The sequence below is a fragment of the Pistacia vera genome, unplaced genomic scaffold (assembly GCF_008641045.1).
Source record: "Pistacia vera cultivar Batoury unplaced genomic scaffold, PisVer_v2 Contig238, whole genome shotgun sequence".
Classification (NCBI taxonomy): domain Eukaryota; kingdom Viridiplantae; phylum Streptophyta; class Magnoliopsida; order Sapindales; family Anacardiaceae; genus Pistacia; species Pistacia vera.
Genome location: NW_022196044.1, coordinates 76609 through 101480, shown reverse-complemented (window position 1 = coordinate 101480; position 24872 = coordinate 76609). Strand labels below are relative to the sequence as shown.

Here is a 24872-nt window from a genome sequence, read left to right as displayed (position 1 = left end):
CTTCTTATTATTTATGTGCACTTTATTTTCACATTTGATAGATCTATTTGGAGAAACTTACAATGCTCTACACATAGATTTGTTCATATCAATGGCTCCACGAGTAGAGAATATGCTATAACAAAATTGTCTTATTGCGATGAGGGTTTTCCACTATTTATCGGAATATAACGTGTCTACCAATTCAATTTATTAGAAGTTGAACTACCACTTGGTGATGTAACAGTCAATTAGGACTTTTAAATGTATTATTCGAGAGATAATCACTAAGAGGATTTACTTAATTGTCAATTTCAGGGCATCTTAAATGTATTACTTAAGAGGTCTTGAGTTCGATCTATCTGGATTGCTAATAGAGATGACCACTGAGGAGATTTACTCGACTGTCAACTTCAAGATCTCAAATGATTAGTCGAGATACATATTAACTGATTCGAACACCTCTGATCACAAAAAAAAAAATATATATATATTATTAAAAGTTAGTATTTGTTTGACATTGTCAAATGAGTGTTATAATGTTTATATGGTTGGACTCCCTCTTCTCTTGAGCTAACTATTGGGATTGTAAGGGTGAAAAAATCCGAACTGGTTTGATCATTTTATGAACCAAACCATATTTCGGTTTATACAAAAAGACCGGATTTTTGTATAAACCGGTTATTAACCGAACCGATTAATCGGTTAACCGGTTTTGAATCTGAGATTAGTAAACCACATTTAAAACATTATTTTCTTCTCTAACTTCTAATTGTAGTTTCTAGCTCCTACCTGTTCTTATGAACACGGAGTAACTCATGTTAACCGCCTTAATCTCATCCTTCTCCATACACCCATCCACCACAAACACAAACGCTGGTCCCACTCCAACTCCACCGGCCCGCCACTAGAAACAAATGAAAACACCTTTCTCATCCTTCTCCATGCACCCATCCACTACAAACACAAACGCCGGTCCTACTCCAACCCACAGGCCCCGCCACTAGAAACAGATGAATTCCATGACCACCGGAGTAAGAGACCGAGAAGTGAGAAGGACGAGGAGAGAGACGACATCAGATTTGGTGGGCGGCTATGATTATGAGTTCCATGACGAACGGAGGCCTTCGATGGATTCAAGTTCCGTGAAATCCATGGATATGTTTGTGGGGTTGGTGTTTGGCTTAAGGCGGCACACACGGACAATGACCCCTTAAACTAGTGAATGTTGGGTTTTAGGTTTTTTGGGACTGTACTATTTAGACATTGTTATAAACCGGCTTGGGTAACCGAATTTTGAAGGGTCAAAAACCGTAACCAACAAAAAATCGGGTTTCCCATAGTCTTGTAACCGAAACCAAAAGCGATTTCAAGAAAAACGTTTTTTCAAAGTTTTTCGTGTTTGGTTCAGTTTTCTTTTTTTTTTTTTTTTTTTTATCCACCCTAAGTATTAGATAGAAAAATAAAGTAGTCGAATAGAATTAGCATCTGACTAATTTTTGATATAAATCTCTAAACATTTCTTATAAGGTATTTATTGAAAAAGATATAATAAAAAAACCAAACTTATACTCATGACAAGGTTAAAGTAGATACTTTTAACGCATATTCAACTCGGTCAAAAAATACAAATAATAATTTTTTTTTTTTTTTTTGCAGATGGGATGAAAAATATTTTGTTATATCCTGTTGAAATACCAGATCCAAGGAGAAGTATGATGATGTATTCCTTAGCGCTCTTTGTGCTCTACTATTGGTATAGATCAGTAGCGTATGTCTTACTTGTAGAGTCCGGGCAGAGTAACATATTTTTCGATGATGCAGAAAACACTGTGTGTAACTAATGAGAAGTATGTCGGATCCGTGGTAGAATCTACACAAGAATTTGTATAAAACTTGTGGTTTCGATACTGAAACGACAAATGAGTAATGAATCAAATAATAACTGTTTGTATAGTTTTTTTTTTTTTTTGGTCTACGTGTGTACAAGTGTGGCTATAAAGAAAAAGTAGTCCATGAACGAGATAGAGACAATAATAGGAACAAAATATAACAGTAAAACAAATCAAACAGTAAACAAAGAAAATAACATGCGCGATTTACCCTGGTTCACCCAATGTGGATTACGTCCAGCTGAGTCAATATTATTACAATATGCCTCACGTCTCTCGTTTATAATGAATGAATTGTCCTATGATTTGCTATCACACCCATAACAAGAGAAAAATATGTTTATATACTAGGTTTAAGAGACTAAACCTAGTTTTACAAGGATTCCTATTCCTAAGCCCAACCCAATAAGGAATTAGTAACTTAAAAGAAATCCTACAGTGATTAAACATGAAAAAGCGTAAAATCACTTACGGGCTCGGGGGCGCTGCCCCGAGTACGTCTCCGTTATCCAATAATGCTGAAGTAATCGACAACTCTAACAATCCAGCCTTAATTAGGGTACAAATTTGGCTTTTATAATATTACAATAATAAACTTGTAAATAAAATTAACTTAAATAATATAACACGTGACGTGAATCCATGCTTAAAGTTTTACTACACAATACTTTTATTGATACAATAAAGATAGACTGATAAACCTTTTTCATTAACTTTTTTTCATAAACACGATATAACAGTTTATAATTGGTTAATTTATAATTAGTTAAATGAGACCCATTACGAACTAATCAATTATAAATTATTATATCACGTTTATAAGAAAAAATTAATAAGGAGTGTTTGGCAGCTTAGATTCTACAGTATTGATTGCTGGTTCGAGTGACATGGTATTTGCTATGATATTTTGTACAAAAGGCTATGAACATTTTCTTGAGAGTGATCAAAGCCTCGTAAAAAGTGAAAACTCATGCATCTTGGGATTGACAAAACACTTGTCCTGATATGGGCTTCCTGTTTCATTTATAGTTTTACACAGAAACCATTATCACTATGCTTTCTTTGTTCATGGACTGATTTTAATGTACCACTGAACAACTCATTGAATAAACCGACAGCAAATTTTAAAAGCTTCAATGGGAATGTCAGCAGGATCAATAATTAAGATCTTTGAGCATTGATTAAAGAAGAAAAAAAAAAAAAAAATTTAAAGCTTTTAAACTCTGTTGCTATATTTACTATGAATCAATTTTCAAGTTCAGACTTCAGTCTGTAATTTTTCAGTACTTTTGAATTTATACCAACTTCGGATACAGCTAGCTTGAAGTTCCAAAAAATTTGCAAAAATTTGGAAGTTGTCAGCAAATCAAATTTAATGTAATGCCTAATTTGTTGAGAGAATTGAAAATATACAGTAAAAGTGTATTGTTCTTACCATTCAGACTAAATCCTTGTGGATTTCTTTCACTTTCTATTATGATTGGTTGGTTTTAAAACAAATGCATATTTAATAGGATTCGATTAAATAAATATACGAATGACGTGATATGTTCGTTCCATCGAAAACTTTTTTATTTGATGTCTTGTATTTCACATCTATGTAATGCAGAATTTTGTAACCAAGAAAAAAAAAAGGCCACACTAAAAAGTGAAAGTATTGAATAAAGGCTGTTGACTGCAGAAGAATAAAGCAACGCTGATATCCTCTTTTTTCTGGTAAAAAAAACAAGAACTTTAAATGTAAGGGAGAGTTGAAGTAACAGAATCCAACAACATGAAAAGCAAAATAAAGAAAAGAAAAGATCAACATGAAAATAACAACTCAATCTCAATGGCCAGAGGCATCACACAGTTTTTACACCATTCCAAAAACTTTATTATGACTTGTCTTATGTCAATTCTTTTTCAAAAGCTAATTTGCAGATAAAGTGTGAGAGAATAAAAACTGGTTCAATCAGATTTTAGACAAAGAGTCAAAGAGTAATTACACAAAAAGAAACATATGAAAAGGGCTTAAGAGTCTCACCATTTAAGGACCACTGTGGGGAAAGACAAAATCAAAAGAAAAGTAGCTTCAATTTTTGGTCTTTTTATTTATAAGAAAGTATGTTTCAAGTGAAAATAAGAACCACCATAATCACAACTTAATGTTGATCCCAAAAAGGATGTAATCTTGTAAAGGAGAAAAGATTTCATCAGAGTAAATGAATAAACAGCAACAATGTCAATATAACACCTCAAGAATAACCATTACATTATCGCCGCAAAATTCATTAGAAAAATTCGAAATCTAAATAAGGACCTGAAGACCTATCTGAGTCTGCAGTTCCCTTGTCATTTTGAGGCAAGGATGACTTGGATTTTTGATTTAAGAATGAGAGATCAACAGGCTTTGGGATTTCTGGAGGATGAGTGCTGCGAATCAACGCCCAATTAACACTTTCAAAGAAAGGATGCTGTTTAATCTCTGTGGCACCTCTTTTGAATCCTAATCTCTTTTGTGGGTCCTTAACGAGTAGACATCGGATCAAATCCTTAGCAGCAAAACTGACAGAAGATCCATCTGGAAATTTTAGGGGCTGACCTACAACATTGAATAATGTTTCCCGGTTTCCACTACCTTTAAATGGAGTCCTACCAAGCAGTAATTCATACAAGAAAATACCAAAAGTCCACCAATCAACAGCACTACCATGACCATCTCCTCTTATTATCTCAGGAGCTAAATATTCATGGGTCCCAACAAATGACATCGAGCGCGCACCAGTTGGTTCAACAATCAGTACAGGAAGAGAATCTGAATTTATCAAATTTGGTTTTTCACTTTTCGGCTTTGCTGTCTTGGAGTTGAGAAAACGAGGCTTAAAGCAGGATGGTTGTAAGCAAGAAGGCTCCACACAAACTGGTAATTTGCAGGCTGGATCAATGCATGATGGCTGAATACAGTAAGCAGATATTCTGCAAGAGGGATCATCACTGGACTGAACAAGAGTGGGACTAACAAAACACCTCAACGACAAATCAAAGTCAGAGAGCATGATATGACCATCCTCTCTCACCAACACATTTTCCGGCTTTAAGTCCCTATAAACCACGCCCATCATGTGCAGATATTCCAGTGCAAGAAGCACTTCAGAAGCATAAAACCTGCAAGAAAATAGGATCTTATCAGAAATTTAATCTTAAATTCTAGGAGTATTATGGATTACAGTTAGATTAACCAGCATTCCAACATGATTAGCAACCTTTTTACTTACCCACAACCTTAAATTACTACGATAAGTTGTCAACTTAAGGAATTGACATGACTCTCAAAAAGAAGCCCAAGATTGGAAACTTAAGTAAACTTCAAAGAGCTCAACTTAAAGAGCTCCATTAACTGGGCTCTAATATGGTTGTTAAACTGTCTCCACGATCCTTAATTGAGATATCCTAACAAGGTGGCAAGTAGATGGATTTATCTTGTAACAACAGAACTTGAACAGTCATATCATCAAGAGCAAGTAACATAACTTTTTAATAAAACGAAAATTCATACTCTGTATGTTAACAGTCAAAACTACATTGATAAGAGAAGATGAACAGGTAAAAAAAAAAAAAATATTGGAAAATTGTAACTTGGCTATAACTAACCTAGTAGCTTGTTCTGAAAAATGCTTGCCCGGCTGGCGTTGCCGGAGAGTATGAAGGTCTCCACCGCTACAAAACTCCATCAATAAGCAAGAAAACTTGTCAGTCTCAAAATGTGAATAAAGTGTAGGCAAAAATGGATGATCCAACAAGCCTAAAATTTCCCTCTCAGTTTGAGCTCTCATCAACTTCTTCCTCCCTGCTAACATAGCTTTATCCATCACTTTCATTGCAAACAAACACCCCATCTCTCTCAACTCAGCCAAATAAACACTCCCTATATCCCCACAACCAAGTTTCTTCAACAGCCTAAAATGCCCCAACCCCAATTCACCATCTTTACTTTTTACACATTGCACTGCATCCCACTTCATGTCATTGCCTTTGTGAGGCTTTGAAAGGGAAGAACCTCTAAAACTACCCTCATTTCCATCAACACTACTTAAAAAACTAATCTTCTCACTCTCATTCTTACTTGCTTCAACAGTGGCACTGCTTAAGTTGCTACTGACACTATTATCAGACACAGAAATGGTGCTACTACTACAAAAACTAATACTATGAAGACTGGTGCTAGTGGCAGATTCACTGTCACAATTTGCAGAGTTGTGGTGAGGCTTATTCATGTTTGTGAGAATGTAGTGAAACTGTTTGATGAATTGTGTCAAAGGAGGATTTTTAGTTAGAGATTTAGTTGGTCAAGGGTGTAATGACCGAGGTGGTCAAAGGGAGCGAGAGAGACGCGGGCTTACAAGTTAACGAGTTCAAAAGGAGGGTTAAAACGGTATTCAAATTTGAAATGTGAATTGGGTTCTGAGTTTTTTTTTCTCTCTCTCTCTCAGTTTTTACAGTGTCCAAGAATGTGTTACAGCTTGGAGACAAAACAAAGCACAGGCCAGAGAAAGAGAGAGATTAAACAAAAAATAAAAATACCCAATTCACGAGGAGGACAAAAGCCATTCAGATTTTCTAAACAAACAAACACATTTTTAAAAACATCACTAACCAATACCGTTACTCTGGTTTTCACAAAGAAAGATGATATCTTTGCAATAGAATATTCAGAATACTGACCTTACCTACATGTCACATTTTGAAATCTTCTCCATTATTGGTACAGAAGAACTTCACTATACTCATAAACATATAAATTCAATTAATATCGAGGTAATGCAAGAGATTTTTTTTACACGTATATGTGTATTTGTTCAATCATGACGTGATATAATAAGTCATAATTGGTCGGTTCTTTTTTTGTTTTTTTTCCCATTTGAGTGATTAATGATGCTTTGGTCTGTTTGTTCATGAAAGCAATCAGCTTTCAAAATCCAATGATAATTGATAACTACAGATTATCTAATGTTTTACATTTGTCATTGTGTGTTGATTTCCCTCTCCTTAAAGCAATCCTGCATTGTACTAGATTTGAAGATTTGTTTCATGAAGTCTTATATATAATAATGGCAGTCTCTTTCCTCCAAAGATTTGCCGACATCAAACCTTAAAGTATAATCAAAGAAGAAAGCACCCACTTACTATTTATTTCAACTATATAAACCCTTTCTAAACCTTCATTCTTTCACCCAATTACTCTCACAATTCACAATGAAGCTGTCTACCGCTTTTTACTTCTTCCAGCTTTGGCTTTTTATGTTATCTAGTAAAAGTCATCACATGAAGTTTGCTTAATGCTTATTAATTTTTTTCCTAAAAGCACTTTTTTCTTTCGTTTAACATAAACTTATGATTTTTTTTTTCAGGGCAAGCACTAGCTCACACTGTCACATTTTATGTGCATAACAAATGCCCCTTTCCAATATGGCCAGCAACTACCTCTAACACAGGCCAACCAGTGATAGCCGATGGCGGTTTCTACCTCGCCTCTGGTGACACTCGAATCATCGAGGCTCCATGGTCGTGGAGCGGTCGAATATGGGGAAGAACAGGCTGCAATTTTGCCTATAACTGGAAGCCAGCCTGCGAAACAGGAGATTGTGATGGAAGACTCCAATGCAATGGCCTAATAGGCACACCACCAGCCACATTAGTTGAAATCACTCTACAAGCCGATAAAGGCAAGCCAAACTTTTACGACGTGAGCTTAGTCGACGGCTATAACCTCCCTGTAATGGTGACACCAAGGCAAATATCGCCAAAATGCACAATCTCTGGCTGCAAGAAGAATCTCAAATCTTGCTGCCCACAAGAGCTCCAAGTTGTGAACAAAAATGGGCAAGTAGTGGCATGCAAAAGTGCTTGTTTGGCATTCAATCTTGACTCATTTTGTTGCAGGAATGAGTATGGAACCCCAGAGAAGTGCAAACCTAACTTGTACTCAAAGATTTTCAAGGATGCTTGTCCTAGTTATTATAGTTATGCTTTTGACATGCCATCACCATTGATAAGTTGTGCTTCAAAAGAATTAGTGATAACATTTTGCCCTTCTGGTTGGGGCAAAATGGATGCCAATATTTCTTCCATATAGGCTACTTTTATGTATCATTTCTTTAATTATGGTCATTTTCTGAATTGGGTTCCATTTGTTGATGTTTAAAGCTTGAAGCTTACATTAATAAACGAAGTAGTTGGTTTATTCAGATTCAAGATTTGTTTCAAACCTAATTTAATTTATTTTTCATACATAAATAAAATTGATTTGTGACAAGCCCTTTTAAGCCCAATGGGCTGTAAAAACCCTCATACAAACGACAAAACGCGGGCCTATTTCTTAAAACGCCGCCGTTTCAACCTAGGGTTTCAGACAACCGAGTCTTTTACAGATTCTTCCTCTATAAAAACTCAACACTGTCTCTGTAGCTTCATGTCTTAACATAATCACCGCAAAACCCACTCGCTTTCTCTCTTCATTTCTCCAATTCATTCCTCTGTTGCTTCGAGTTTCAATCTGAAATGATGAGTAATTTCATTTGGTCCGTGTTTCCGATTAACCCGTGACCGATACCCTTTACCAAGCTCTGATCTTTCGTGTTTTTTGTTGCTGTTTTCTGTGTTTTCGTTTAGGGTTTTCTTTGTTTTTCATGTTTTTGAAAGCATGGTAATGGCTCTGTGATTACATGCCTAATTTTCAAGGCAATATACGCTATTCTGATGCCCAAATGAGCAGACAATTTTAAATTAAATATGAGAGCTATTACTAATTTTAATTTATTTTTAACATTTAATTAAGGTTTGATTATGTTTAATATTGTATTTACGAGCTTAATATGTAATAAGATCAAATAGATTTTGTGCCTCTAGGGTGGTTTTTGTTATTTTGGAAACTACAAGGGTTTGTTTNTGAAAAGTGGGAAACTTTTGGGGCCTATATATAAGGACCTAAATCAATGTTAATTGTATCCCAAGTTGTAATTCCATTATACTTCTTTTGTTTAGGGTTCTTTCTTTAAGGACCCTTTAGTTTGCAAGTTTTATTGTATCTCCCCTTTGTTTTGGGTATTTGTTCTATTGCCCAAATATTTGTAATATTGTTTGGAGATAGTGGAGCTTTCTTTTGCAGCGCCCGAGGACGTAGGTTTTAATACCGAACCTCGTTAATTCCTGGTATTCTTTATTTTTGCATTTAATTTTGGCAATTTATTTATGCTTTATTACTTGTATTATTATATTCAATAAGCTAGCGTTAGAGTTTATGTTTCCGTTGCATAACACTCACTTGTTGCAATTAAGAAGTCTAAAATGCTGTATAAAAGGCAAATTCAACAATTCATTAATGAGGTGATGTTTACAGTTTTGGAGTAACTACTCACGGGGAAGAAGGCAATTTTCTTTTATAGGCGAGAGGAGAAAAGGAACCTTGCAATGTATTTCAAATCTGCTGTTGAAGAGAATCGCTTAGCGGAAATTCTTGAAGATTGTGTAATGAATGGGGAAAATCCTAAACAGATTAATGATGTTGCTAGCCTTGCGAGGCGGTGTCTGATACTGAAGGGAGAGGAAATACCAACGACAAAGGAAGTAGCCATGGACTAAAGGGATTAATGAAAATGATGGTCCAGCATACAAGGGTTAAAGATGAATCCAACTTGGGTCTTGGAAGAGACAGAGCAATGGCTCGTCTCGGTTTTGCCGAAGACAAACACATAATTGATTCACCAAAAAGTGTTCTTTCACTCCTACAACAGATGCAATCAAGTGCCCTTTTTTTTTTACACAGGCAAAGTCTTGGTTATTCTTCAAATTGGTTGCTAAAACTTGGCTTTCTGCATTAGGAATTGCAGCAAATAACACTTCATTTTTTATTTTAAGTGATTTACTATTTTAATTTCTCATTTAAATTTACCAAGTACTTCCTTCAACGACTATTTTGTTCCAAACTTGTCTCAATAATTAATGAGAAGAATCCCTTAAAATTATCCTGAATTTTAGTTTCTATTTTTGATCATAAATTCTTTTAAAAATATTTAGTTTTATTAAATACCATTACAGAATCTTAATCGGTTAGACTGTGAAAAGCTTGCACTAATATGTGTAACACATAAAATTATACCAACATTCATGTATAAAAATACAAATATTATGATGTAATAATACAAATCCACACAATTATAACTGTTAAATTTTTAATTATTCTCAAACTGGTTAATTAATTAAACTAGATAATATTAATAAAGTATGTTTGTTGATGTGATGATGTTGAACAGAAGGTGACGAACTTTCATGGAATTTAAAAGAAATTAAATTATATTTATAAAAAAAGAATATAATTTCTCAGTAACATGGGGCTCATCAGTCATCACTCATGCAACTCCGAATTGAGTGCGGGAATTGGGCAATAGGAATAGCAATCTCATGCTCGTTATTTCACAGAAGCTAGATTTGAGATCGACAATGCTAACTGTTGGATTCATCGAATGCCGAATAAATTAATCATATTTAACAATTTCATGAATCCGACTGTTGGAATTAGAGGTCTATTCTGAGGGCGTAACACGCACATGCACTCAATCGATCACTTCAAAATGTTGCTGCCTCGCTGGCAACGAAAGGATGATGAGAAAGTCAAAAAGTTGCAGTCAACTAAAGAGGACAAGGATCCCCTCATCCTCATTTTTTATTTTAATGTGTTGTTTCCTAGGATTTTCTCTCACTCAGTGTCAGTGTCGGTGACTTTGTCCGTGTTGTAAATTTATCACTCTCCTTCCTAGCAAACAACACATAAAAACTCCCTAAGATTTAGGGTTTAGTATAAATTTGATGCCGTTTTCTATTTACAGGAAACTTAGATTAGGAGAAGTGAAGCTAACTATCATGTCTCTCCAATTGACAGATCGATCAATAACATATCCTAGGGAGGTGATAGAAGACGTCTTGATTAAAGTAGACAAATTGATTTTCCCAATAGATTTCATAGTGTTAAACATGAAGGAAGATCGGGAAATGCCTTTAATCCTAGGACGACCTTTTCTAGCAATAGGTAGAGCATTGATAGATGTTCATCAAGGGAAACTAATCTTAAAGCTAGAAGATGAGTAAGTAGAGTTTAATGTTTTTGATGCTAAGAAGCGTCCATCCGACTTTGACATATGCTTTGAGATTAGTATTCTTGATAACATAGTGAATAAAAAATTAGAAGAAAACTACCCTAGTTCACTCCTAGAGAATTGTTTAGTCAATTTTAGGACTATGGAGGCTGACTTTGAGATGGTAGATGAACAACGATTAAAGTCCTATGTGAATGGTGAAATTAAGGATATGAGGGCTTGGATTCTCCTAGATGATCCAGATTGAAGAAAATGAAAAGTCAAGCTTACGACTTTAACCAAGCGTTTTTTGGAGGCAACCGAAGCTTTTTATTTTTATTTTTTTTCTCTTATTGATTAGTGTGTTATTTTGCAGGTGTTAATTTTCAAGTATGTTAATTTTTTTTTCTTTTCTGTTTAGTGTAAAGAATTTTGATGTTGTGTTTGTTTCTCTAAATTCATAAATTAAACATGTGATGTGTGTTTCCAATGAGGTGCACCACAAGCTTCTTTGTTTTGATAGAATTAAAAGGCAACAATGGAATAAAACGAGTTGGTGATCGAATTGTCACGTGTATTCACACTTCGCTATTGCAAAAAGGGGTAGTTTTTCTTTTTTTCTTTTTCCTTTTGTTTACATTTGTACATTGAGGACAATGTTGATTTTAAGATTGGGGGTAGGAATTCGCACCTTTGTGCAAATTATGGACATAAGGATTTAGGGAGCAGATTTTGTTTTTCTTTTATAGTTTTTTTTTTTTGTTTTATTATGTGAGTTTTTTCTCTTGGATTAATTTATATGTCTATGATAGGAATATGATTGCAATAACATGTAAGAGGTAGAGGACATTAATTTTTGCCTTTAATTATGGATGATTGTGAATATTAATGACATTTAGTTTGAGACCCTAGCGGTTTGTGGATTGAAAGTGGTTAAGTTTACTTACTTAGAGATGTTTTATGTGTGAATATTTCATGGATATTTTTGCGATCTCAACAAACTCTAGAACTTATTTGATAACCACTTGAGGCGAAATCCTAGAGTTCACATCACTTAGGAAATGATTTAGGCTGTTTTTAGACCGATTGAGCCTTTCAAGCTGACCTTTTTTATTGTCATCGCTAGTTAACCCTTTGAGCCTTTTAAACACAATTTAACCTTCTTTTTCTTTCTTTGAACTTAATTTTTAACCTACCCTGATTATGAGCCTAAACACAATTCTACCCATTTTATCCTTAAGAGACTTAATTGTTATTCAAGCTTAGTACGAGTATTGGCGAGGAAGTGTAGTTTTGTCACAACCCAAGTTTGTGCGAAGAAATTGGTAGGGGGTTGTGGAGTGCTTGTAAGATCAGTGGAGCTGTGTGTGTGTTTTCTACTTTCTTCTTATTATTGTTGTGAAAAAAAAAAGAGAAAAAAAAAAAAAAGTGGGCATTGAAAAGCATTGTAAAGATTTGGAATTATACAAATATGTTTATATTACTGTCGAAAAGAAAGAGCTCGATAAAGGTTGGGAAGCTACCGAGTGAAAAAGGGAAATTGCACCTGGCCGAAATTTCGGCCAACTAACATTTTTTTCCATTTTTTTTAATTTTTATATTTTTTTTTTCAATTCAGGTGTGGATTTGGATTTGGATTCAAACAGTAAAAGATATTTTAACCTTTTCACTTATTATACTAGGGCAGTTAACAGATCTCACTAACGGATCTAAAAGATGAGTGGGAAATTGTTATTCTCAAACTTTTGGGTGGTAAAATAATTACACAAAACCTTTGTTGTGGGAAATTGTCGACAAGTTGCTGGCAACGAGCATCCCCCCATTCCCTTCCTCATTTTTTCTCGCTTTCTCTCCGTGTGTGGATATATATATATATATATATATATATATACACACACACTCTTCCTAGCTACCAAAACATTCAAAACCCGGTAAGATTTACTCAGGGAAAATGCAGTTCTGGGTAGACTTGAGATACCTCTTCCCACCATTCTTCAACTTTATCATCTTCCTTGTGTTGCAAACTTCCCAAGCCAATATCGTTTGGATAATATTCGAGTTCGATGAATACTCATTTTTGAAAATCCCGGTATTGGTTCTTGCAATTCTCATATTATTTCTATTCCTCTTTACATCCATCACCATCCATCTTTGTTTCATTTTCACCGCTCATCCAGTTGCTGTTCGTTTCAGTTTTACTGCTTATCTAATAATTGTTCGAACAGGGTACTTCTCAGGTGCCTTGACTTTGTCATTGCTTGCTTCTATCTTGTTACCGCTGTCACTCTTCTGGGTCGCATACTTTATTATAATAATCTCATTTCCCTGGCACGGGATGATTTGTAGTCTCCTTAAGTTCATTTTTAACTGGTTTGTCATCATCCTACGTTCCAGTTCTACTCTTGTCATTACTTGCAGTACACAACAACAAGAGAATAATGTTGAAGCAATTCCAACTCCTGAACTTGCAGATGAATATGTTGACATGGAAGATGAGGAAACCCCCTGCAATTAGTCCAGCTGGGAACAAGACCTTGAAGCATTAATATTCCGTTTTAGTATTTAATTGCGTGAGCTAAGGATTAAATATGTTAGTATATGACAAAAACTTTAACGAAATAGATATAATAGGGGATATACTATTACTTTAGATAATTGAGAGAGGAGATCATTATTTAATGATTTATCTGNCACTTCTACTTTCAACTTGCTCTTGTGATCTAATACAATCTAATTGCTAGTTGATTTTTTTTTTAACATAAAAAGTGAAAAACATATGATAAGAAGCCGGGCTCAGACATTGTCTATCATTTTTTCTATTAGTTGTTAATAATGAAAAAAAAAAACCTATAAATATAAAGAAACATTACAAAATTTAGGATGATTGAGATTAGGAGAAGATTTTTATTGAATTAGTTGACATCGTTTTTCTTAAGGAAATCTCATTTAGCATTAGTTTTCTCCTCATACTGAGGGGAAAGTTTAGACTAGCGATTAATAAAACAAAGTTTATTTCATGTTCTCTTGTGAAATCGTTTAAAATTAAATTTATCCACTTGATTAAAAAAGTATCAAAAAGCCCTTCAAAAGATATAAAAAATAAAAAAACCCTTGATAGGGGCATTTAATACCTTATAAAGAAAGCCAATGACTTTAATTCTATGCGATATCACATGAAAAAAAAAATTAAAAAAACCCTTAATAAAGCTAAGCCAATATTCTAATTTCTATGGGCTCAATATGATCCAAGGACAGTTCTCAAAAGTAGACATGTAAAATGGATCGGATCGGCCCGGCCCGACCTAAACTTTATGGGCCATATTACTGTTTGTTGTAGGTTGGCCCTTCATGAATACTAAATCATGCCGGGTCGACCCCAGCACGATTTTGAAACTCAGGGTCGAGCTTTAAAAATGGGCTGGGTTCAAGCCCAAGCACAAATGTAGTAGCACGAAACTTGGCAAGATTAGGTTTATGGGCTTGGCACGAATTGGCTTTATGGGCTTGATAAAATGGACTTGTGGGCTTGTATTAGAATTTTTTAATTTTTTTTTATACAAGTATATTGTTCTCAATTACTAATTATTGAACAATTTTTATATTAAAATTTATTAGAAGAAATAAAGATAATCATAAAATTAATTTTTGAAGGAATAAATAAATATAGATATATAAAATTTAGTAATTTTTCATTCAATTTATAATAGATATACAAATAATTGGATGAGAGTTGCATCATTATACACTACAAGAAATTAGCTATACCACGACACAGCAATATCATCGGAATACACTCTGTGCTGCGTCCAAATGCACTTATACCAACTCCAAATCCAGCATAGGCGATTAGTTGCATTAGCTTCGTCGCACAGGTTAAACACCGATGTCGTATTTCATCATAGGTATAGGTAAGTGTATACTGATACCAAAAATGTAGTAATAAACGTACGAGGAAACCATTGGCTCTTCACTGCACCAATGCCAAAACTACGTAGCAGTTGATTTGTTTCTTTGCTACACCTACGCCAATTTTGTGTAGCAAGTGGTTGGTTTGCCTCTGTGCTACACCCACGCAAAAGAGGTGTGAGTGATTAGGCCTGCAATCGAACCGAACACGAACAAATAGGCCCGTTCAAAAATCATTCGATTATTCGTGTTCGAACTCGAACGAACACAAGATGTGTGTTCGTGTTCGTTCGATTAACCCGTAACTCGTTCGTGTTCGTTCGATTAACTCGTAAATACCTGTTTGAATAACTCATTCGTGTTCGTTCGTAAATCATTCGTGTTCGTTCGTAACTCGTTCGTGTTCATTCGACTAACTCGTAAATACTTGTTCGAATAACTCGTTCGAATACCTGTTCGAATAAAAAATATACACTAACTTTCCAATTCATGCTATAAAAAACAAATATGCAACAATTTATAATTTATACCCATTTAATTCAATATTTGAAAATAAACTAACTCTCTATATCGATATTTATATTTTAAATAAATCAATAAAAAATCAGTAAATTAAAATAGTTAACCATAAATAATAAACTTCAAAATAAAATAAACAGAACAATAAATCGTTCAAAATAAATTGTGGGTTTGGACTTTGGATTTTTAAAATTTGGGCTGGGAAAATGTGGGTTTTGACTTTGGACTTTGGATATATAATATATAATATATATATATATATATATATAATATATATATAATATTATATATAATGTATAATTGTGTATGTAACAAAATTATATCATACATATATTAATCATAAATTAAATATGTTTAATATGTTATGAAATTATCAAATTATAGGTTCATTTATAAATTATCATAAATATTTTAAATGTTACAAATTTTTGTATCAACACCCATAAATGCATAGTAAAATAAAAGTCTATTATAATATATGATCAATACTATGTGTGATTATTTGATATTAATGTGTAATTGTGTATATACAAAATTATATCATACATATATATAATCATAGGTTAATATATTATGAATTACCAAAAATTATAGATTATCATATATTATTATCATTATAAATTATCATAAATATTTAAATGTTTACATATATATTTTGGATCACACCCATAAATTTATAGGAATAAAAGTATTGTAATTGATCATACATATATGTGATTAATTGTTGATTTATATATATATATAGTATTATATTTATATCATTATTGTCTACGTAATATTTTTGTACAATACCTATAAATTTATAGTGGTATGAGAGTTTATGTAATATATGATTAATACAAATGGTGATTAATTTAGGTTTAATTAAACTATTATTATTAAATTTGTATGTTATACATCACTGATATAATATGTTATGTTTATCAATTTACTATACTAATTATATTTATTATTGAAATGTATTTTATAAAATTTAATTATGATTACATTTGGAAAAATACGAAGCTATATGTTATTGGATTTACTATATATTAAACTTGATTATACAATCTATATGTTATTAAATGTTATGCTATGATCATCATAATTTTACTTTTTAATTAAAACGCTATATACTATATATTTATTATTGATGACATTTGGAAAAAAAAAAAAAACCAAACAATTATTATATAAGAAAAACAAAAGTATTATAATATTTTATTATTGATTACCATTAAAAAAATTCATCCAAACTAATCAAACATAATATAAAAATGAAAAAAAATAAATAATTATAATAATGCATAACATGTTTTTCAAACATAAACGAACGAACAATCGAACGATTGTCGCGAACGGAGGGATTAGTTGAACGTATAAATGCTGTGACATAATTGACGAACAACCCTTGTCGAACCTGACGAACATATTATCGACGAATATCGAACTGTTCGCGAACATTCGATCGAAACAACGAGTTGTTCGCGAAATGTTCGGTTCGTTTGCAACCCTAGGTGTGACAATTGATTTGGATTCTAACCATAGCGAGTAAAAACTTTTCCCACCCAAATAATGGTTTAAGACACTACTTCACCACAAACTTTAATATGTCACTTTATTACCCATATTTATATTCCGTTTTTATTCTAGCATCGTTGCGACACACCACCACCATTTTCTTCCCCGATCATCATTCACCAAAAGTTCTCAAACCTACTCCTGCCGACCTCGCAAATTGCCAACAATTGAGTGATTAAGGTTTGTACAACCGACCATCTCAAATCAAATTTCGATCAATTTCAACCACCAAAATCCAACTTTTCACCACTAAAAGACTCATGGATCTCCCTCTTTAAAACTACAACAGCCTAGACCGAGTTTGTTCTCTGTTCATCGCTAATAAATAATATTTTAAAAGTTTGTGAGTGAGAAAATGTAATTAAACCATTATTTGGATGGGAAAAAGTCGTTAACTTTCTGCAAGCTGAAACAAGAAAGTTATGGCACAAGCAATTGATTTCCCAAATAAGGGAATTTTCCAATACTGTATATTTTAGCTTTATCCAACTCTTCGCAGCGGAAACAAGAAAGTTATGGCACAAGACTAGTTTTATTTCGATAAAAATATAATAATACATGAAAATACTATGGCATATAATACAAATACTGAACTTTCATTACAAGGAATAATATTATAATAACGCTGAAACATTAATCTTTGCATCAGGTGTTCTTTTGTGCTGGTCCATCTGAAAATACCGTATCTGGGGTGAATGTGTGATCAGATTCAAAATCATTGTGATAGAATAAATGTCCATCCTCGCTTTTCTTTAGTTCCATATTGATCTTTTTACCCTAGAATCTCCAAGACATTGCCATACCTATGTCATGTCTTTCTTACCTTGCAGGCACTGAAATGCTAACTCGGTACTGCATTATCATCTTTCTTACCTTGCGCACTGAATGCTAACTCGGCTACGCATTTATCACTTCTCACCTTGTAGTCTGAACCGAACCCCGTTGACCATCATAAACTACAAAAACAAATTAATCCTATTATACATACAACTAAGATGGTTTATTCTATGGTAAAACATGATTGGAAAGTTTGAATTTTGGTATACAATACAATTATTTGAGAAATGAAACTAGCAATCATAAGAAACTCCTTTACCCAAGGAAAACAAGTTAGCATCAGTCTTGATGCCAGAAACATTAAAGTGAATAAGAAAAAAATAAGAGAATGGCACAAAGCTACACTTCCAAGCAATCACCATAGAATCAGCATCATGTTAAGTTCCTCGTCCTTCAAATCAACATGGAAGGATACTTATTGTTTTGTGGTAAGACTTATCAAGAGCAGACGAGAGAAAGGAGTGAAAGAATACTTTTTTATTCATCTGGAAAGTTCTCATTGTTGCAATAGAAGTCTAAAATGGTGGATAAAAGGCAAATTCAACAATCATAATGAGGTGATGTTTACAGTTTTGGAGTTGTTCTTATTGAACTACTCACGGGGAAGAAGGCAATTTTCTTTTATGGCCAGCAGAGGAGAAAAGGACACTTGCAATGTATTTCAAATCTGCTGTTGAAGAGAATCGCTTGGCGGAAATTCTTGAAGATTTGTGTAATGATGGGGAAAATCTGGCAGATAATGAATTTGCTAGCCTTGGACAGTTGGACAAAGGGATTAATGAATGATGGTCCAGCATACAAGGGTTAATGATGATCCAACCTGGGTCTTGGAAGAGACAGAGCAATGGCTCTTCTCGGTGTACAAGTAGTTTGTGCGAAGACAAAACACTAATTGATCACCAAAAAGTGTTCTTTTGCTCCTAAATCTGCAGTTTAGTCCCTTTTTTTTTTTTTTTTTAAGGCAAAGTCTTGGTTATTCTTCAAATTGGTTGCTAAAACATGGCTTTCTGCATGAGGAATTGTAGCAAATGACACTTCATTTTCATTAATTTCTCATTAAATTTACCAAATACTTCCTCAACGACTATTTGTTCCAAAGAATCCCTTAAAATTATCCTGAATTTGAGATTTTAGTTTCTATTTGTTTAAAATTCTTTTAAAAATATTTCCTTTATTAAATACCATTACAGAATCTTGCACTAATGTGATAACACATAAAATTATACAACATTCAGTATAAAAATACAAATATTATGATTTAAAATACAAATCCACACAATTATAACACTCCTTATAATATAGGACATTGATATTTTTTTTTTTTTTCTACCAAACGTGTACCACACCCCTATTAGGGCATGTGAGACTCCAATTAAGAACTTATATTAAACCTCTTTGCTCTTTATAAGTTTTTATAGTTTCATTAAGAGTAATCAAGTAACTCATATGCTTTTATACATTGTTCTTTTTATATTTAGATGAAACGTACTATTATTATTATTATTATATTTTGAAGTATGAGATAGCTATTTATGAAAATACTGAATATCCTTTTGTGTGCAGGGTTTATTAACAATTTCTTTTTCTTTGAGGTAGGTTATTAGATCATTAAAAAAGATGTAACCGAAGGATTAATTTGGTACAATAAATAAGCGTTAACTAATTAAAGTGTATCTAGGAATAAAAGAGTTTGTTTTTGGGGTTAAGACATTTTGTAACTTAAATTTTAAGTTAAAAACATTTTGAATCGCTTTTTTTTTTTTTTTTTTTTTTTTTTATAAATTGAATCACTTTTTATTTTTCAAAAAAAAAAATGTCTTTAAGTTTCTTCATTCAACTATTGATCTAGCTTTAGATGAATAAGTATTAAATTTTGTTAAATTTTTAATTATCCCTAACCGGTTAATTAATTAAACTAGATATATTATAAAGTATGTTGATGTGATGATGTTGAGAGAAGGTGTCGAACTTTCATGGAATTAAAAGAAATTAAATATATTTATAAAAAAGAATAAATAATTTCTCAGTAAAATGGGGCTCATCAGTCATCACTATGCAACTCCGAATTGAGTGCGGGAATTGGGCAATAGGAATAGCAATCTCATGCTCGTTATTTCAGTGAAGCTGATTTGAGATCAACAATTCTAACTGTTGGATTCATCGAATGCCGAATAGATAATTATATTAAACAATTTCATGAATCCGACTGTTGGAATTAGAGGTCATTCTGAGGGCGTAACACGCACATGCACTCAACGATCACTTCAAAATTTGCTGCTCGCTGGCAACGAAAGGATGATGAGAAAGTCAAAAAGTTGCAGTCAACTAAAGAGGACAAGGATCCCCTCATCCTCATTTTTTATTTTAATGTGTTGTTTCCTAGGATTTTCTCTCACTCAGGTCAGGTGGTGACTTTGTCGTGTTGTAAATTTATCACTCTCCTTCCTAGCAAACAAACACATAAAACCTCCTAAGATTAGGGTTTAGTATAAATTTGATGCCGTTTCATTTTCAGGAAACTTAGATTAGGAGAAGTGAAGCTAACTATCTGTCTTCCAATTGACAGATCGATCATAACATATCCTAGGGAGGATAGAAGACGTCTGATTAAAGTAGACAAATTGATTTTCCCACATAGATTCATAGTGTTAAACATGAAGGAGATCGGGAAATGCCTTATCATGACGAACCTTTCTAGCAATAGGTAGAGCATTGATAGTTTCATCAAGGGAAACTAATCTTAAGCTAGAAGAGAGTAAGTGAGTTTAATGTTTTTGAGCTAAGAAGCGTCCATCCGACTTTGACATATGCTTTGAGATTAGTATCTGATAACATAGTGATAATAAAAATTAATAGAAGAAAATACCCTAGTTCACTCCTAGAGAATTGTTTAGTCAATTTTAGGACTATGGAGGCTGACTTTGAGATGGTAGAGAACAACGATTAAAGTCTATGTGAATGGTGAAATTAAGGATATGAGGGCTTGGATTCTCCTAGATGATCCAGATTGAAGAAATGAAAAGTCAAGCTTACGACTTTAACCAAGCGTTTTGGAGGCAACCGAAGCTTTTATTTTTATTTTTTTTTTCTCTTGATTAGTGTGTTATTTTGCAGGTGTTAATTTTAAGTAGTTAATTTTTTTTTCTTTTCTGTTAGTGTAAAGAATTTTGATGTTGTGTTTGTTTCTCTAAATTCATAAATTAAACATTGATGTGTGTTTCCAATGAGTGCACCACAGCTTCTTTGTTTGATAGAATTAAAAGGCAACATGGAATAAAACGAGTTGGTGATAGATTGTACGTGTATTCAACTTCGCTATTGCAAAAAGGGGTAGTTTTCTTTTTTTCTTTTCCTTTTGTTTACATTTGTACATTGAGGACAATGTTGATTTTAAGATTGGGGGTAGGAATTCGCACCTTTGTGCAAATTATGGACATAAGGATTTAGGGAGCAGATTTTGTTCTTTTATAGTTTTTTTTTGTTTTATTATGTGAGTTTTTTTCTTGGATTAATTATATGTCTATGATAGGAAATGATTGCCAAAACATGTAAGAGGTAGAGGACATTAATTTTTGCCTTAATTATGGATGATGTGAATATAATGACATTTAGTTTGAGACCCTAGCGGTTTGTGGATTGAAAGTGGTTAAGTTACTTACTTAGGATGTTTTATGTGTGAATATTCATGGTTTTTGCGATCTCAACAAACTCTAGAACTTATTTGATAACCACTTGGGCGAAATCCTAGAGTTCACATCACTTAGGAAATGATTTAGGCTGTTTTTAGACCGATTGAGCCTTTCAAGCTGACCTTTTTATTGCATCGCTAGTAACCCTTTGAGCCTTTTAAACACAATTTAACCTTCTTTTTCTTTCTTGAACTTAATTTTTAACCTACCCTGATTATGAGCCAAACACAATTCTACCCATTTATCCTTAGAGAGACTTAATTGTATAAGCTTAGTAGAGTATTGGCGAGGAAGTGTAGTTTTGTCACAACCCAAGTTTGTGCGAAGAAATTGGTAGGGGGTGTGGAGTGCTTGTAAGATCAGGGAGCTGGTGTGTGTTTTCTACTTTCTTCTTATTATTGTTGTGAAAAAAAAAAGAGAAAAAAAAAAAAAAGTGGGCATTGAAAAGCATTGTAAGATTGGATTATAAAATATGTTATATTACTGTCGAAAAGAAAGAGCTGATAAAGGTTGGAAGCTACCGAGTGAAAAGGGAAATTGCACCTGGCCGAAATTTCGGCCAACTAACATTTTTTTCCATTTTTTTAATTTTTATATTTTTTTTTTCATTCAGGTGGATTGGATTTGGATTCAAACAGTAAGATATTTTAACCTTTTCACTTATTATACTAGGGCAGTTAACAGATCTCACTAACGGATCTAAAAGATGGTGGGAAATTGGTATTCTCAAACTTGGGTGGTAAATAATTACACAAAACCTTTGTTGTGGGAAATTGTCGAAGCGCTGGCAACGAGCATCCCCCCTTCCTTCCTCATTTTTTCTCGCTTTCTCCCGTGTGTGGAATTATATATATATATATTATATATACACACACACTCTCCTAGCTACCAAAACATTCAAAATCAGTAAGATTATCTAGGGAAAATGCAGTTCTGGGTAGCTTGAGTACCTCTTCCCACCATTCTTCAACTTATCATCTTCCTTGTGTTGCAACTTCCCAAGCCAATATCGTTGGATAATATTCGAGTTCGATGAATACTCATTTTTGAAATCCGGTATTGGTTCTTGCAATTTCATATTATTTCTATTCCTCTTTACATCCATCACCATCCATCTTGTTTCATTTCACCGTCACCAGTTGCTGTTCGTTTCAGTTTTACTGCTTATCTAATAATTGTTCGAACAGGGTATTCTCAGGTGCCTTGACTTTGTCATTGCTTGCTTCTATCTTGTTACCGCTGCACTCTTCTGGGTCGCATACTTTATTATATAATCTCATTTCCCTGGCACGGGATGATTGTAGTCTCCTTAAGTTCATTTTTAAGGTTGTCATCATCCTCGTTCCAGTCTTACTCTTGTCATTACTTGCAGTACACAACAACAAGAGAATAATGTTGAAGCAATTCCAACTCCTGAACTTGCAGTAGATAATGTTGACATGGAAGATGAGGAAACCCCTGAATAGTCCCGCTGGGAACAAGACCTTGAAGCATTAATATTCCGTTTTAGTTTAATTGGGTGAGCTAAGGATTAAATATGTTAGTATATGACAAAAACTTTAACGAAATAGATATAATAGGGGATATACTATTACTTGTAGACTAATTGAGAGAGGAGATCATTATTTAATGATTTATCTGTGAGAAATTCAACTTTAACTAGTAACTTCATGTGTTTATGTGGATTTGTATGGCAAAGGGTCAAAATATTTGTTCTTTTTAGATGTATTTGTTATAATATTATTATTAGGGCCAAAAATCGTCTTGAGCCTGACGAGGCCCAATAACGAAATAAACATATTACGACCCAAGGTCTCAGCCCAATCCTGATTGGGCCTACGCTTAAAATTACCTTATGAACTACCCATTCTATGAGTTGGACTATCCTATAAGTTAAGCTAAACTGGGTTTCAACCCATTAGCCTGCAACAATCCATAAATAGGAAATCAGAATCCCATTATATTTCTTCTTTTACTAAGATTTCAAATCTTACTCAAACTATTAAACTTAATCTGATAAAGTCTAGAAATCATATTTCTTTCTTGATAGGGATTATCCCCCAAAATAGAACTTAGTATCTTACTAGGATTCCAACACTTTGGGTTTACTATAAAAACAGAGGTATGCCCTCTCATTAGAAGATGAATCTCCCATAGTCAATCTACACTACTCAAAATCATCTACTTGCTCCTAAAGTTCTTGTTCCAAAGAACCCGACGCCTCCGCTGTAGTCCTAGCCTCCGATAAGACTCCTGGTCTAGTAGATTGTCAGTAGCCTCAACCTCACGGGATCAGGCCCTATTTTCATGATGGTAGATTTTTTGCATCTACAGTTTGGTGCCTACCATGGGGCCCTGACAGTCATCTGCCAAACGACAACTTACAACATGGGAGGCGACACATAACTCCTTTTGGCTGACAATGTTAATCAGAAAATCTCTTCACGATAAGAATTTTTTTTTCTTTATTTTTCTTCGTTTGTTTTATCTATTCACATGTCATATTATATCTATTCGGCATATTGTAATTTGTTTTATATTATATCTATTCAGCAGGTAGTATGAAACCTTGAAGCTCATATTATTATTCTAAATAATAATAACTTCATATTATTGTTCTAAATCGATAATAGAATAATAATGTGTCAGAGTTTAACGTGGTGTTCCTGAACCACTTGATTCATTGACTTTGCTTCAACAGTCTCTCTTCTCTAATCCTCTATTCAGATAAGGAATAGCTTCTGTCTCTAACCTCTCTACACGCGCCTTTTCACTTCAATCATCAAACCACCAGGTGGTCCGCCACTGTCATCAGAGCTTTGCAATTCATTACCCGCCATAAAACCAGTTCCAACACAACCAATCCCAACTTCATCAACTTCTCTCTCACCTGCACCTCTACCCGTAACAAAGCCGCCACTTTCCACCTATAAATTCTCCCCTCCCCTTCTCTTTTCTCACGCACTCTCCCTCTCTCTTTTATTTATACCCACGTAGCCCTCCTCCAAACGCCAGCAAAAGGAAATCCAACTACCCTTTTTCGCAAGTAATCCTATCTAAAAACCCTCACCACAACCAAACGCGACCTTATTTTTCTTGTATAACAATTCTCAGACTGTTTCTCTTTACGAATATCGTCACTTTTTCTTCCTTACAAAACTGGAAAATCACGTCTCCTTTCATACTTTACTCCATATCTCTTGCCGTCTTTTATCGTTTTCCTCTTCAAACCCAATGCCGACAACAACTGATGGACCATTACGCCACCTCCACCGCTCCACAGCATCGCCATCTAGTGGCAACCGTCATCGTCGTGCATTCATTTCTCACTTTTGAATCCTTACCTCTAATACTACCCATTTCGCTCTTACCCTGGTACA

The 24872-nt window shown here is 33.8% G+C and overlaps 2 protein-coding genes and 1 non-coding gene across 3 annotated transcripts; 2 read left to right on the top strand and 1 right to left on the bottom strand.

Moving 5' to 3' along the window:
- Positions 1-4093: 4093 nt before the first annotated feature.
- LOC116131688 (serine/threonine-protein kinase D6PKL2-like) lies at positions 4094-6599 on the bottom strand. Its single transcript, XM_031417355.1, has 2 exons — positions 5505-6599; positions 4094-5018 (listed from the first exon to the last, which is right to left on the bottom strand). The coding sequence occupies exons 1-2, from the start codon at positions 6125-6127 to the stop codon at positions 4145-4147; spliced, it is 1497 nt and encodes a 498-aa protein (XP_031273215.1). The 5' UTR covers positions 6128-6599; the 3' UTR covers positions 4094-4144.
- A 498-nt stretch (positions 6600-7097) lies between these two features.
- On the top strand, positions 7098-8033 carry LOC116131689 (thaumatin-like protein). The gene is made up of 2 exons (XM_031417356.1): positions 7098-7161; positions 7262-8033. The coding sequence occupies exons 1-2, from the start codon at positions 7107-7109 to the stop codon at positions 7984-7986; spliced, it is 780 nt and encodes a 259-aa protein (XP_031273216.1). The 5' UTR covers positions 7098-7106; the 3' UTR covers positions 7987-8033.
- A 528-nt stretch (positions 8034-8561) lies between these two features.
- Positions 8562-8651, top strand: LOC116131694. The gene has a single exon (XR_004128288.1). It is a non-coding gene; the product is annotated as a small nucleolar RNA U54 (small nucleolar RNA).
- The last annotated feature ends 16221 nt before the right edge of the window (positions 8652-24872 follow it).

Bases quoted from the DNA above. Each gene is read 5' to 3' on its own strand.
- LOC116131688 (XM_031417355.1), bottom strand. From the start codon at position 6,127: ATGAATAAGCCTCACCACAACTCTGCAAATTGTGACAGTGAATCTGCC. The intron at 5,019-5,504 runs GTTAGTTATAGC...ATTTTCTTGCAG, and splicing joins TTTTCAGAACAAGCTACTAG to GTTTTATGCTTCTGAAGTGC.
- LOC116131689 (XM_031417356.1), top strand. From the start codon at position 7,107: ATGAAGCTGTCTACCGCTTTTTACTTCTTCCAGCTTTGGCTTTTTATG. The intron at 7,162-7,261 runs GTAAAAGTCATC...TTTTTTTTTCAG, and splicing joins TTGGCTTTTTATGTTATCTA to GGCAAGCACTAGCTCACACT.